At 40.5% G+C, this 16322-nt stretch overlaps 1 protein-coding gene across 1 annotated transcript in view; it reads right to left on the bottom strand.

Moving 5' to 3' along the window:
- Positions 1–16322, bottom strand: part of nphp4 (nephronophthisis 4) — a 402509-nt gene that overhangs the window by 139144 nt on the left and 247043 nt on the right. The window contains exons 10-11 of the mRNA XM_060851914.1: positions 14176–14308; positions 4760–4803 (exon numbers count right to left, since the gene is read on the bottom strand). Coding sequence (XP_060707897.1) covers positions 4760–4803; positions 14176–14308 — 177 coding nt within the window. The remainder of the gene's footprint in view (positions 1–4759; positions 4804–14175; positions 14309–16322) is intronic.

Genomic DNA, 16322 nt, shown 5'->3' with positions numbered 1-16322 from the left:
AAACTCCTACCTGGTGAATTGTAGTCATTTTTGAGGGTATACGGTGACCACTAAACTGCCCCCGCAAAGTTCTGTTCCTAGGAAGACTTGTAGATGAGTACCGAAATGAAGACTGCTGGGAACGGGGTAACCGCAGATGAATAAATAATAGTGGCAGCTCAACTCTATTTGGGAAAATTTGTTTCCCAACAACTCTGTGTTGAAATCTTGCTGTTATAACACAATCGTTACTTAGTAGCCACAGGAACCTCTATCTGCAATATTCTCTTCCCACCTTAACCCCTGCCTCCACATTTTGTGTAAGTAGAATCTGAAGTCTCAGTAATACCGAATCCCAAGTCAAGTGGCCATTTTGTATTTGTGAATCTAGGCAATGTCAGGGGGTGGGATACTTCACTTTTATTGAATTTTGGTTGGTTCCTTCCTTTCCTAGCTAACAGGTGTCAAAGGAATCTTCAGCATCCTAGTTCATACCTCATGCAAGATAAACTCAGCACAGAGCAAGAATCAAACCAGTGTTTGATGGCCTATGTATATGACACCATCCTCTGCATTTGCTGTTCATCAACACTTCCTTTGACTGCCCTGTCATTTCCTCTAGTTAAGGCATGCCTCATTAGAAGTCTTCAGATTATCATATTGCCTCATAGCTCTTCTGTAGTTGTCAGATTCCACAGTACAGTACAATTTAAATTGAGGCAGGTCTGTAGGAATCATTCAGGTCTATTGTGCTACACTTGTCATCACATCCTACACACAAAGATTCATTTTCATGCCTATTTGAGCCATAACAAAGTTGGCTTCAAAGCATATTGGGTTCAAACTGTTATAAAACTCAAATTATGCGTCATTATTTTCCAGTCCAAACGTACACTCTGTACCCTTGTGACTTTTATAAGACAGTTATAAATGGCTCATACTATGATACAATATCTATAGTTACAATGTAGGGCTTTGTTTAAGGCTTAGAAAAGGTAAACATAATTTGAAAGTACCAACCAGATTTATAATTTTTTAAAAATTTCTCTATAATTTTTTTTAAACTTCAGCATGTAATACTTGACTTGTATGTCTCTGATTAGGTTTGGTTATTTTGCAGATATTTTCCATTATTTTAAAATGATTATTTCAGCAAAAAGTCTATTAAACTGCTGCAAGTTTTAATGAACATGCTTACAGTTTAAGTGCACGAATTGGTTCCTTGAACAACAAGGTTTCTGCAAACAATCAGAAAATCAATTGCAACTTCTTTTCACAATGAGATAGAAGGGAGCATGTATTGAATTCTGGAGTGAGAAGAAGGTAATAAAGATGTAAGTGACAAAACCTAAGGCTCACCTATGACCGGGACAAGCAGTGAATGGAAGAGAAGATAGTGTGTGAAGCTGCAGTGACACTCAAGTAGGACTGGCAAAGGCTCAGAACTGGTTGGCAAAACGATGACTCATACAAGCTGCAGTGCAGGGAGGATTCAACTGAACACATTGGGCCGCAGTGAGCAAGATGATCCATGACTATCTGGGGAGGATCGTCTTAAAGTCTGGGATATGCTGGAGAATGGGGGAGGAGTACACTTGGTATCGCTTGGTGATGAGGAAGTCATAAGGGTATTTTGAGAATGAAAGAAACATGTAACATTCTGACATTTTTGTGAGTTTTATTTTTTCCAAATGACAGGGCCACTATTGTTGTGACTGTATCTTGATGAATTCTTTTTGAGAAGAATGTTACCTGCAAGTTCTTTCAGTGAAATATGCAGCAGAAATCGGACTGGTGAATAACAATAGGCAACGATGTAGGAGAAAGCTGAACAAAACAGGGGTGTGCATATATGTTCAATGTTCCTGACGTATGTAACAGGCAAAAGAAGAGTCTTATTGAGTGATATTAAACATAATTTTCAAATAATAAATTAATACAATAGGATATCTCTTTCATGTAGATATTTACTCTGACAGAGATGTTGTTTGAATCTCATAGAGCTGTAAATATAGTTTTAAAGGAAATGTGCCTGAAATGGATTAGCCAATAACAACGAATGGTAGCAAATTTTCCCAATTCCTCTGGGTAACTCACTGAAAAATTATTCTCAAAACAGAAATAGGAAACGTTCTTCTTGTTACTCACTGAAACTCGTACCTGGTGGATTGAAGTCATTTTTGAATGTGTACGGTGACCACTAACCTGCCTCAGCAATGTTCTGCTCGTAGGAAGGCCTGTAGTTAAGTACTGAGATGAAGAATGCTGGGGATGGGATAACTGCAGACAAACAAATATTAGTGGCAGTTCAACTCTATTTGGGAATACCTGTTCCCGGATAGCTCTGTATTGAAGACTTGCTGTTATAATAGAACCACCACTTAGCACCCACAGGGAACTCTGCCATCAATTTTCTCTTCCCACTTCATCCTAGCCTCTATGTTTTGTGGAAGTAGAGTCTTACCGAAGTATTACTGCTGAAGTCTCAGCAACACTGAAATATCTAAACTCAAGTGGCCATTTTACGTTTGCTGGTGAACTTAGACAATGTCAGGGGATGAAACTGTTAAAGACGCCTGATTGCATTTTGGTGGCAACTTTATCGCAGGGAAATAAAAACAATGCTTGATTTCTACCTCACATCAGTTGCAAAGCGTGCTTTCACCACTTTTGTTTATTTCAGCTTGCCAGCATCTGCAGTACTATGCTTTCATTGTATTTTGGTTCATTTCTTCCCTTCCTAGTGAATGGGTGACAGAGGGATCTTCAGCATCCCAGTCGGTCCCTCGGGTAAGATAATACATACCCAGTATTGAGCAAGAATGAAAGTTAGTCTTTGTTAGTTTATGTTGATGACCTGTTGGGATTGTCTTCCTTGCAGAGAGAAGGCTAAGAGAAGACTTAATAGAAGTTTTCAAAATCAAGAGGGGTCTGGACAGAGAAAAACTCTTCCTACTTGTAAACAGATTGAAACCATGCCCTCATGTTCTCAAAGTGTTTTGCACACATTGCAATTTTGTGCTGAGAAAATTTAGTTTTCACTCAGCAAGTAGCTAGGGGATGGAATCTATTGCCTCAAAGTGTGGTGCAGGCAAGTTCAATTTAGGCTTTCAAGAAGGAACTGGATGATTATTTAAAAAGAAACAATCTAAAGGGTTACAGGGAAAGGGCTGAAAATTGGCACTGTACAGATCCTGGTGCATTCAAAATGGGCAAGATAGCCTTTGCCTGCATCGTGACAACACTGTGACTTAGTGGTCCACAGTACAATGCCTTGCTCATCAAACTTTTCTCCTGTCAACAGACCACCCTTTGTCTGCTGTTGAAGTTACCAAGCAGAACACTGAGGATGGGAAGTACACCAAAGAATATCAAAGACTAATGTGCTTCTCTAATTTACAGATCTCTCATCCTGTACCATTACAGCAATGCGCCAATCAGGGGAGAAGAGCAGCCCATTAAACAAAACAGCAGTAGGCTTGAAATTGAGGATGAGCTCAATACAGTAAGCATTCTCAATGATGACTTTCTCCCAGTAGTCACAAGGGAAGGCTTAAGCCCTCACTAGACAAAATTTCTGCCAAGTAAAGTGAATAGTTTCACTATAAATCAGATTCAAGTCATTTACTGGCTAAGTATGCTCAAGACATATAAATTCTGAGGAATATATGGTATTATCTCAACATGCCAATAGTTGAGGGAGGAAATCTCTTATCAGAATAAAGAAAAAGTCAGTCATTTATTCCCTCAAGCATATTCCAGCTGTCAATGAGTTCATTGCTCCTATGCAACCTAACCCCATATACTTGCCTTTGCCCTATATCTCTTAACTTACTTTGATAGCAAAACAAAATCTCTCAATCTCAGTTTTAAAAGCCATAATTGATCAGGAAAGTTTAAACTTTTCATGATCTTTATTTTTCATGGTCCTGTTTGCATACAAGTGCTTCCTAATTTCACTCCTACAAAGGTCAGCCTTCATTTCTGGACTATTCATTGCTAGCTCAAAACTGCAAAAAGAATGGGCTGCGACAGTTTGTCTGTCCACTGTATATATCCCCCACAATATCCCAATTTAATCAATCCCTAATCTTCAAAACTGAAGTGAATGCAAGCATATGCAACCTGTCAGAGTAACTCAACCTTTTGGACTTGGTGCTATTCCAGTGAAACAGCACCACACATCCTCCAATATACCTTTTCTGACCTGCGGTGCTCAGAATGAATCCAGTCTACATAAAGTCTCACCAGAGGTGCGTATGACTATAATATAACTTCCACCCAGTTTGTATTCCACACCTGCCTTAGAGCAAAGGGCAACTTCACATTAGCCTTTTTGTTTACCTTTTGTACAAAATACTCTCCAGATTCAGGTTAAACCCTGGAATGGTACTGACAGTGTAACTGACAGTGAGACACAGTGAACAGAAATGAGAGATACTGCACTTAGGATAGCATGAACAGTGCTTGAAAGAGCTCAGGGTAGACTGAAGATTAAAAACCGTAGTTGATTTAACACCAAGTGTATCCAACCAACACATAGCAGCTTGCTTTGTTACTGTATCACATCAGCCCCATACTTTACAAAATAAAAATTATTCATTTTCATTTTACAATGTGGAATTTGAACTGGTGACCCTTTGGGTTTTTCGTCAGCCAGATAGACGTCTAGCTACAACGGAAAATGGTTTATGGCACAGAACAAGTTTTCAGAATTTAGAAGTTGCAGGGGAATGAAGGAAATAAAAGGATTCAAAAATTAATCTAAAAGTGTACTCACCATTTGCTCAGGTGGATATTTTGAAGCGTCAGAGGTTTTTCTGCCTAAAGATAGAAAACACATGCTCAATCATTTGGGAGCTCCACAAAAGCAAAAGGACAAGAACACATCGGGAGCCATCACTCGTCAAGTGTCCTAAAGACGCAGCAAATAATATGTAACCTCTTATCACCTGCAGATACATACTCCTTATTTGGTGTTGTTCCATATCCATTGAGAACATTCGTAAGCATGTTGAATGATTACTTTTTCTGAGGAATTACAAACATAAACCTTGGCCCTCACCAGACATGCGTTCTGCCAAATACTGTCAGATTCAAGAGAGAAAATGCTGGAAAATCTCAGCAGGTCTGGCAGCATCTGTAAGGAGAGAAAAGAGCTGACGTTTCGAGTCTAACTGACCCTTTGTCAAAGCTGCCAGACCTGCTGAGATTTTCCAGTATTTTCTCTTTTGGTTTGGGGACTGTCAGATTCACGTTCTGCATTAGGTAAACATGCTCAAAACAAATCAATCATGAAGAATATGTGGCATTACCTCAAAGTGTCAATAGACTAGGGAGAAAATCTCTGTAAGGAGGCAAGGAACAGGAGGAAGCTATTTATCTCCAAACATATTCTAGTTGTCAGTGAGTTCATTGTTCATTTGCAACCTAACTCCATATACTTTCCTCTGGCCCACATCCCTTAATATTTTTGGATTACAAAACGTCTGTCAATCTCATTTTTAAAATTAATAATCAATCCCACATCAACTGAGTTTGAACTTACCATGAGACTTTGAGTGTCCAAGTTACTTTCCAACTTCACTTCAAAAAGATTTACACTTCATTTTTTTTCACTATTTCTTGCTGATCCTTCCTTCCTTAAGAGTTGGGAACTCTTCAATAATTCCACCTCCCACCCCCCCACCCCCACCCTCCCTAAGTGGCTATTGCTGATTTGTGAGGCTTCAACAATGAATGCCGAATCACTATTCTTTAATATTTTGCATTTTGGATTAGTGGTGCTGGAAAAGCACAGCAGTTCAGGCAGCATCCGAGGAGCAGGAAAATCGACATTTCGGGTAAAAGCCCTTCATCAACAGTACATTGAAAACTCTCCTGTCCACACCTAAACATTCATAGCATGAGCCAGTGATCACGTGTCTAACAAAAATCTATCTAACTTCACCTTAAAAATATTCAATGATCCCACTTCAAAGTTGTACAACTCTCAGGGATAATTAATTCTCTTTACCTCGGTCCTGAAAGTGCAACCCTTAATTTTAAACCCTTCCCTTGATGTGGACTCACCCACAAGAAGAAACATCATTTTCAGAAACTTATACACTTCAGTTCAGTCACCACTTACTGTTCTAGACTCCAGAGACAACAAACCCAGTCTGTTCAATCCTTTTTTCACTCATTCCAGTATCAATTTAGTAAACCTTCTCCAAACCACCTCCAACATATTTATATCCTTCCATAAACAATGAGACCAAACCCGTGCACAGTATTTAACATGTAGTTTCACCAAAGTGCTGTATAACTGAAGGATAGCATCCTTATTTACATGTTCAATTTCTCTCGTACGAAAGGACAGCATCCCATTAGCCTTCTCAATTATTTGCTGTACCTGCATTCTAAATTTTTGTGACTTATGCACTCGAACATCTAGACACCTCTGCACCTCAAAGTGCTGCAGGTGCTACATAGCTCTTTTCTTATTTTAAATACCAAAGTGAACAATTTCACATTTAACACAGATTATACTCCTTCTGTCAAGCTGTTTGCCCACTCACTCAACCTACCTTTCTAGCTGCAACCACCTTGTGGCTTCACAATAACACACTTTCATACGGAGCTTTATGTCTTCTACAAATTTAGCCAGCATGCCTCCACTCAGCTAGTTATTTTAATCAAGTTGTTCAAACACATATCTGAAGAAGCCTGGGCCACCTGACCCAGAGGTAGGGGCACTACTACTATACCGTAAAAACATCTAAGTCATTGACCCCTGCAGACTCCAATAATCAACTGCTTCCAAACAAGACAGGTCATTTGAGTCAGGAAATTATCAAACTCAGCAGACCCTCTGCTGATCCCTTGGTTTCAGACTTTACACCCAGATTTCCTGGGGAAATGCAGCTGGACATGCCAACCCCAGAAGCAAATCTTAGGTGACCTTAAGAGGGTTGGGATGGGAAACATATTCTGAGCTGGCTGGTTAGAAGGCCTGCCCCAGTCCTGAGTCTTGGCCCTGGTTGTTTTAGAAACAATTAGGTTCTCTAGCTCTCAGCTTCACAGTCCATCGTCCCTCCACTCCATGACTCATCCACACCTCATACCATCTCAAAAAGGACAAGGGAAGCATGGGTTGCAAAGGAATGAGGGAAGACAGGTGGAAACAGGTCTTTCCTGATTTTCCCATGATAATTCTTCTCTTGTCCCACTTATGAGTCAAAAGGGGGAAGGGATTCACTTCCCAAAATATGCAACATAACAGGTAAGGTCATTGCTTTAAACGTTAAATGGAAGGTAGAATGATTTCTAATAAGTGGAAAGGGAATATTGCTTTTGTTCAGAAACAGCCAATTGTACATTGTTCTTGTGATAAAAGGAATCAGCTCTGCGCAATAAACCATGTCTCACCAAATGCCTGAAAATTCAATTTTCCCTGACAACCTACACTCCACAAATCAATCTCATCTCACAGGGGACCCCTATCAAATCACTACATTCTGACTGGAGGAAGGAGAATGTTCCTTTAACAATTCAACCACCATGGCACAAATTAAAAAACAATAGATGCACTCCATACTGGAACAAGTTAATTTTCAAACAAGACCAATCATCACAGAGGAGTTGGACATTGTCGGTATGACAAACTGCAGGGACTGCAGCAACCTTTGCTGGTGAGGATCCGAATTCTCACATTAAAAACATTATCCATTACGACCAGGATGCAACCCTGTCAGTGTACACCCTCTAGGATCTTTTAGACAAGATGACAAATTGCCTTTTAAAACTAATTCTCAGCCACTGAAATTCCCTAGACAGCAATCTTCTGGCAGTCATCAAAGTAAAGGTAACTGAAACATTTAAAGCTTTAAACAGCAGGACAAGGTAAATTAGTTACGATAGCTAGGCGAGCAGAAGGCAAAGTTAAAAAAAAATCAATAAACAGAAAGTAGAAAATAGGGATGGGGAAAGGGGACAATAAGACTAAAACAATCAGCGTTATTTTCGCTTCAATATACAATTGGGATTTAGGCAATCATATAAGATGTGTAGGACTGTTAGTAGAATAATAATGTTATTCCTTATGTCTGAGACTTATACATTGCAATATTAATGTTTGTTTCGACAGCACAGAGCATGAATGAAACCAAAAACAAGATGCATTGGTTAGCCCAGAGCAAGAGGTTTCACTGAACCTACAGTAAGTGTAACCAAGTTACTTAAAAGCCGCTTGTAAGGTAGCCAAATACAAGTTTTATTTTCTCTTTTTACAGAGACAGGTACCACCTGAAAGGAGTGACATATACATATATTCACAACGCTATTTGGATTTTCCAAAAAGCTTTATGAAATGGAAAGGTATCATAATTAAAAGATAATAGAGCTAATCCCATCCATGACATTAAAAGATGTACACTGGTTTCGCATCAGCATTTTTTTTTTTACAGTTGCCACCTTTCGACCCTGATATTTATAGAGAAGCAGGTTCATGGTACAGTTGTGATCAAGTTATTGAAAGCTGAAAATCCTGGGAATACAAATGTAATCACACTACTATTGTTTTTCCCATTTCCCTCCCAGCAGCTGGGCAGATTGGCAGCTGACTGTCACGAGGGAAACAAAGAGGCAAAAGGCCTCAACCTGGGTGCGCTTAGTGGCAAAACACAAAGATCAAAAACTAGAGGGATGGTAGGGTGGGGGATCAGAATCTACCAATTAGGAGAGAGGGAAATGGCAGGGGGTGGGAGACAGTGAGTGGGACAGATAGCTCATGACAAAGCAACGTGAGGAGGTGTCACAAACGACAGAAGATTTGCTGAAGAGGTTGGAGGAAACGCCATTTTCTTTTTGTAAAACTGATGATAAGAAGAGCCAGAGTGGTGAGGAAGGCCTGTTTAAACAGTCTGCCTTCACACCATGCACCCCTGTGACTGTCATTGCACTGTTTCCAGGGGCAGTGGCACCTACTCCTGTTAATACCTGCTGCACCTCCGCCCCTGCAACTCGTCCCTAGAATGAAAATCAGAACATCTAAGTCTTTCACTTTCTCCTGAATTAGGTTCATAGAGCTGTCACAAAGCTGGTCCCTTTTTTCTAAAAGCTGTCCCTTTTCTCAAGGATACTGTGTCCTTGCCTTTTTCCAGAAGGGTCACAAACATCTCCTGGTTCTGATCAGACTGGTTTGGTACAGAGATTAAATGGTATTAAGAGACCTTAGAAGTGACCTGTACAATGAAAGGGCAGTGGTCAGCTCTCTAGCTGGGCAGTTCAATTCAGAACTAGTTAGAAGTTCAACAGTGAGCTCTGTGAAAATGAACTCTCCCTCTCCTTTTGCCCTTCTAACTTCAACCTGTAAGCATTTGTTCCTTTTTTTTACTGTTTCTTTAAGGGGGTTTGCTTATTGGGACTATTGTATAAATTTGGAACAGCATAATTATGTCTAGTTTGATTAGACTGAATTCTATAGGGGTTATTTGTTGTGTTTTTTGTGTTTCATTGCGTAATTTTGTGAATAAACGTTTGTCCGTTTTAAAACCTAGTAGTCTCTCTCGCTAACTTACCTTGGGTAACATTCATTGTACACTGACCAAAACAAATTGCAAAGTTATGGTCTGGGCTGCCTGCTTAAGAATGTTTTGAGTGGTTTGGCCTAGGCCATAACAGAGTCAGGAACAATTTCTGCAGGCTGTGAGTGAAAATTCAGCCCATGTTTTTGATTCTAAAGTCTAAATTCTTAATATAAGTTGTGAACAGCAGTTGGCCCAGTGCTAATCCTTGTGGCACTCACTTCTGACATTCTGCCACTCTGGCAGCTCTCCTTAATCCCAACTCTGCTTTTGGTCTTTATGCCAGGCTTCTTTCCATTTTGTAACCTGTCCCCCAACTCGTGGGTGGGTGGCACGGTGGCACAGTGGTTAGCACTGCTGCCTCACAGCGCCAGGGACCTGGGTTCAATTCCCACCTCAGGCGACTGACTGTGTGGAGTTTGCACGTTCTCCCCGTGTCTGTGTGGGTTTCCTCCGGGTGCTCCGGTTTCCTCCCACAGTCCAAAGATGTGTGGGTCAGGTGAATTGGCCATGCTAAATTGTCCATAGTATTAGGTAAGGGGTATATGTAGGGGTATGGGTGGGTTGCGCTTCGGCGGGTCGGTGTGGACTTGTTGGGCCGAAGGGCCTGTTTCCACACTGTAAGTAATCTAATCATAAGTAATCTAATCTAACTCCATATGCTCCAATTGAATTATTGTTGCATGTACCGAGGTACAGTGAAAAGCTTTGTTTACAAGCAGATCATAGTAAGCAAAGAAGTACACATATAAGAAATGTTAGAGTTAAATCTGCTGTAGGGAGCTCACAAGGCGTCTCACATTCTTCAATCATTCATGAAAATATTCATTTGTCTATTACATGGGATCTATTGAAGGCCTTATGAAATCTAGATTTATTAAATCCATTACATGACCCTGGTCTATTTTCTCTATTACCTCTCCAAAGAATTCAGCGACATTGGCGAAACATGACTTAAAATTCATGGTACCTATTTACGAGTATGCTTTCAGTTTCTAGATCTATCATTTATCTCCTCATCTAGACCTAAAGAGAACGCTAAGGAGAGACAGGAGGGGACTTGAGAAGTCATTGGTGGATAGGATCATGTAAAACCTAAGGCTTTCTATCATTATATCAGGAATAAAAGAACAACGAGAGTAAGATTAGGCCCAATCAAGGATAGTAGTGGGAAGTTATGCATGGCGTAAGAAGAGATAAGGGAAGCACTAAATTAATATTTTTCATCAGTATTCACACTGGAAAAAGATACTGTTGTTGAGGAGAATACTGAGATAAAGGCTACTAGACTAGAGGATATTGAGGTTCACAAGGAGGAGATGTTAACAATTCTGCAAAGTGTGAAGATAGATAAGCCCCCTGGCCAAATGGGATTTATCCTAGGATTCCCTGGGAAGCCAGGGAGGAGATTGCAGAGTCTTTGGCTTTGATCTTTACGTCATCATTGGCTACAGGAATAGTGCCAGAAGGCTGGAGGATAGATAATGTTGTCCCCTTGTTCAAGAAGGGTAGTAGAGACAACCTCGGTAATTATAGACCAGTGAGCCTTACTTCGGTTGTGGGTAAAGTATTGGAAAAGGTTATAAGAAATGGGATTTATAATAATCTATAAAGGAATAATTTGATTAGGGATAGTCAACACAGTATTGTGAAGGGGAGGTCATGTCTCACAAGTCTTACAGAGTTCTTTGAGAAGGTGACCAAACAGGTGGTTAAGGTTAAAGCCGTTGATGTGGTGTATTTGGATTTTTGTAAGGTGTTTGAGAAGGTTCCCCATGGTAGGCTGTTGCACAAAATACAGAGGCATGGGACGGAGGGTGATTTAGTGGTTTGGATCAGAAATTGGCTAGCTAAAAGAAGACAGAGGGTAGTTGCTGATGGGAAATGTTCATCCTGGAGTTCAGTTACTTGTGGTCCCTGCAAGGATCTGTTTTGGGGCCACTGCTGTTTCTATAAATGAACTGGAGGAGGGCGTAGAAGGATGTGTTAGTAAATTTGCAGACAACACTAAGGTTGATACAGTTGTGGATAGTGTCCAAGGATGTTGTAGGTTACAAAGTGACATAGATAAGCTGCAGAGCTGGGCTGAGAGATGGCAACTGGAGTTTAATGTGGAAAAGCGTGAGGTGATCACTTTGGAAGGAGTAACAGGAATGCAGAGTACTGGGCTAATGGTAAGATTCTTAAAAATCAGGTTATAGTCCAACAGGTTTAATTGGAAGCACACTAGCTTTCGGAGCGGCGCTCCTTCATCAGGTGATAGTGGAGGGCTCAATCCTAACACAGAATTTATAGCAAAAATTTACAATATGATGTAACTGAAATTGTACATTGAAAAATTGATTGTCTGTTAAGCCTTTCATCTGTTGGAATACAGTGATAGTTTCACTTCTTTCATGTGTAAATCACAAAACCCTTTTTTTTAAAATGTTGCATTCTCGGGTTAGCTGTTAACAATGGTGATAGCTAGACAATATGTTGAAGGTGTTGGTCCCCTGTGTTCTCTGTCTATACCATGATGTTTAGATTGATTCTAATCTAAAAAGTGAGATAACAAATTTTTACATAAATTCATGCAGTTTTTGAGCTCAGAGTTCTCCATGAATGCACGCAGTTTTTGAGCAAAGTACAATGTAACTCTGCAAGTACAAATTCACCCCACAAAATATATGTGTGCATGTGGGTCTTTGTCTGTCTGTGTGTGCCTGTCTGTCTGAGTGGGGGGTTGTGAGTGTGAGAAAGTGTATGTGTGTGTAGTGAGTGCAGAGTGTCTTAGGTCTGTGAGAATGTGGGAGTGTGTATGTGTCTGTAAGGGTGTGTGTGTGTGTCTGTGTGCATGTGTGTCCTTGTGTATAGGAGTGAGTGTGTGTGTGTGTGTGTAGTGCAATGGTGGTCACCCATAATGTGATATGAACCCAAGGTCCCGGTTGAGGCCCTCCCTATTGGTACCGAACTTAGCTATCAGCCTCTGCTCGGCCCCTTTTCTCTGCTGCCTGTTCCCAAAGTCCACCTTGGAGGATGGTCACCCGAAGGTCCAAGGCTGAATGTCCTGGTAAGATTCCTGTTTAGTGTAAATGAGCATAGAGATCTCATTGTCCATGTATATAGTTCCCTGAAAGTTGCCACCCAGATTGGTAGGGTTATTTAGCAGGCATACTTCTAAGAAGCCTTTAATTAGTAAAGGGATTGAGTTTCGGAGCCATGAGGTCATGCTGCAGCTGTACAAAACTCTGGTGCGGCCGCACTTGGAGTATTAAGTACAGTTCTGGTCATTGCATTAGGGGATGTGGAAGTTTTGGAAAAGGTTCAGAGGAAATTTACTAGGATGTTGCCTGGCTGAGAGACTTGAGGCTGTTTCCGTTCGAGAGAAGGTAGTTAAGAAGTGACTTAATAAAGGCATACAATATGAGTAATATGGACAGTGAGAGCCTTTTTCCTCAGAAGGTGATGGCAAGCATGAGGGGACATAGCTTTAAATTGAGGGATGATAGATAGAAGACAGACATCAAAGGTAGTTTCGTTACTCAGAGTGTTGGAGGGGCGTGGAATGACCTGCCTGCAACAGCAGTAGACTCACCTATAAATGGTCATTGGATAGATACACGGATGAAAATGGAATAATGTAGGCTAGATGAGCTTCAGACTAGTTTCACAGATCGGCGCAACATTGAGGGCCGAAGGGCCTGTACTGTGCTGCAATGTTCTAATGTTCTAACGTAGTAAGAACTCTATCATGGTCTTCAATTCTTCAGGCACCTTTTATCTCCCTTCTTCAACAGAGATATAACAGTGTAAATCCACCGTTTTACAAATTAATGTTAAATATGTGCAATGATGCCTCTAACATCTCTCACACTCTTCCAGGCCAGGGGTTGATCATCTTGAGGGTTGAACAGTTCATTTAATCTTTCTCTTCTTACTACTTAAAATACATTGGACAAAGGGGAGATCAAGCATTGTTAATGCCCTGCATATATTCAATTAATTTCCTGACATCCACATAAAGAATGACCATTTGGCCAATGTAAGCTTGCTAGCTCTTGGGAAACTCACTGTGTAACATCAGCTAAGCAGGGGAGAAAATTACAAAATGAATAAAATGACAGGCCCAGTTTCCTCAATCTGCTTCTGATGATTCTAGCAGAGGAATAAATATGGAAAAGCTCCCTATTCCCATTTCAGCAATGCCACAAGATTTCTTCTCTCTGCAACAACAGGTAAACTGGGATTTTGATTAACATGCCATTAAAAAAAAGCACTGCCCTAGAAGTACCCAATAGAGAAGTGTCAATCTGGATTACATGATCAAATCTGGAATGTAACACAATTTTTTCACTGATATACCCTCCTAAAATTATTTAACCTGAATAAATATGATGCTCATTAACACTCCACTCTACCTGAATTAGAGCTTTTTTAAAACATAAAATGTTGAATATATTTCATTTTTCCAGTTAGTAAAAGAGATTTGAAATCCTTCTTTCAAAACAGTACAATCTAATGAATGCCCAGGTTGGGAAAAATGCATTTCATGACTTGGACTGCACAGATAAACACAAATTGCTAATTATTGTTTTATTCAAAATACTCATAATACCATTGCTTCTACAGCAGCTGGCAGGTAACTTACGGAATGAAGAATTTTGCGAACTCAGCGCTCCGCCTGACTTTGTGGAACCACTCAGCTCAGCATTGTTGTCTGCACGCTTATCCGAACGGCACGAGAAATGAAAACTGATGGTGCCTGATTCCACCTGCTTCACCTGAAAATAAAAGAATAGTTTGCTAAAAGTTTTCATCAGAGAAGAAATCTTCTTGGCTATCATCATTCATGGGCTTGTCAGTCAAGCAAGGGTACACTGAAACAAACAAGAACAGAAATTGCTGGACAAGCCAGAGGGAACATCTCTCCACAGATGCTGCCAGACCTGTTGAAATTTCTGTTTCAATCTATTTCAGATCTCCAACATCTGCAGTTCTTTGTGTTCTTTCATGGTACACTGAACCTTGCCCAGTAAAGGTCTTTGAGAAATTTCAATCACACAAAAATATGCACAAAGCACAGCAATTTCAACAAGTGCTTTCTTAGTTTAAACAAGACTATCCAAATTGTGGGGCATTGAACTTTAAAGGTGCTTTTTGCCTGTTAGCGCTCAGTCCAAACTCTACAGCAACCATGTGGCCGTGCAATTTGTGAATCAAAAATCTCACCTTATGACCCCCTTGGTTCACAAGCTGCAAGGCAGCAATGGTTGCTGTAGAGTTTGGACTGAGCATTAACAGGTGAAAGACCTCTTTAAATAATCTCATGACCTTTTCTTGATGATGGGCATTGCTAAAGGATTGATAGGAGAGTCATAATTGCTGCCACAAATCAATCACCCATGAGAAGGACTATTTTGGGGAAAAAACCCTGCAGTTTAAACACTTACATTTTGCAGCCCATCCCCACCCAGCTGATGATTAGATTAAGTTAGATTCCCTACAGTGTGGAAACAAGCCCTTCGGCACAACCAATCCACACTGGCTCCCTAAACAGCAATCCACCCAGACCCAATTCCTTCTGTGGGCAATTTAGCATGGCCAATTCACCTGACCTGTACATCTTTGTGGGAGGAAACTGGAGCACCCGGAGGAAACCCACGCAGATACAAGGAGAATGTCTGTGTGGAGTTTGCACAGTCACTCGAGGCTGGAATCGAACCTGGGACCCTGATGCTGTGAGACAGAAGTGCTAACCATTGAGCCACCGTGTCGCCCCTAGGCCAATCCCATCCAGCAACCCTCAATCTGCTAAATCTTCATCCTGCAGTCACCTCTGAGGTATTAAATTGGGGGCCACACCAAGACTGATCTTAGGAAACACAACTTCACAAAGATGCAGAAAGCTTATTAAAAATTCTGAGGCAGTTTGTCTCATTGCAGCTTTATGTCGTCAACTGATTTGAAAAATTGATCATACTTAGATCAGTACAAACAAAAATTGGCTTTTGAGTGTGGGGTTCAGGCACAATGTTAGAGAAAGTTGAGGGGGTTTTACTTTACATCCAAACTTGTCAGACTTGTAAAGTAATGTCCAATCATTATCCCAGAGCCAGTTGGTACCTCATGCACATCCAGGTACAGATACATTTTCAAGTCCAGTGTTAATAGGGAAACGGATAAAATGATAGTCTTGCATGTATACATAAATGTTTTCTGTAGCCTCAGGATATTCCAAAGCACCTTATAGCCAATGGAAGTACCTTATACCAATAAGGTAATGATGGCCTGTTCTAGTGATGTTGCAAGGGGGGGTTAAACCTACAGGAGCTGGTAGAACTCAACAGATTCTCAGCTGAAAGGCCTGGGCTTAAGTCCCATAACAGGAGTTGTTGAGTGCAAAAATAACTGTATTGGTGTCAGTGGCCAGATAAATGTTCTCAATGGAAAGGATATTGAGCTATAAAACCCCCTATAAGGTTGATGGATGACATGACGATCATCAAAAAGCAATATGTCCTCACCGTGTCAACATGGGGGAAAAAAAGGAGAAAATGAAACAGTTGAACCTCAGCCTAGATTTTGGGAGGATTTTTTTAAAAGTGTGCATTGATTTAAATATTCATTATTTGTAAAGAGATTGCTTGATTCTATGGATGGACATAAATGTCTATTAAATAACTAAAGATAACATAGAACCCAGATGTTAGACTGATGAAAGAAATATGAGCTGAAGGGAGCAGAGTAGCAATTGAAAGGTAATAAAACTGCAGTGCTCTGTTGAAAAGGTAGAAG

This window comes from Hemiscyllium ocellatum, chromosome 37, assembly GCF_020745735.1.
Source record: "Hemiscyllium ocellatum isolate sHemOce1 chromosome 37, sHemOce1.pat.X.cur, whole genome shotgun sequence".
NCBI lineage: Eukaryota > Metazoa > Chordata > Chondrichthyes > Orectolobiformes > Hemiscylliidae > Hemiscyllium > Hemiscyllium ocellatum.
The sequence above is the reverse complement of the archived record's forward strand: the minus strand, read 5'-3'. Positions and strand labels throughout refer to the sequence as shown.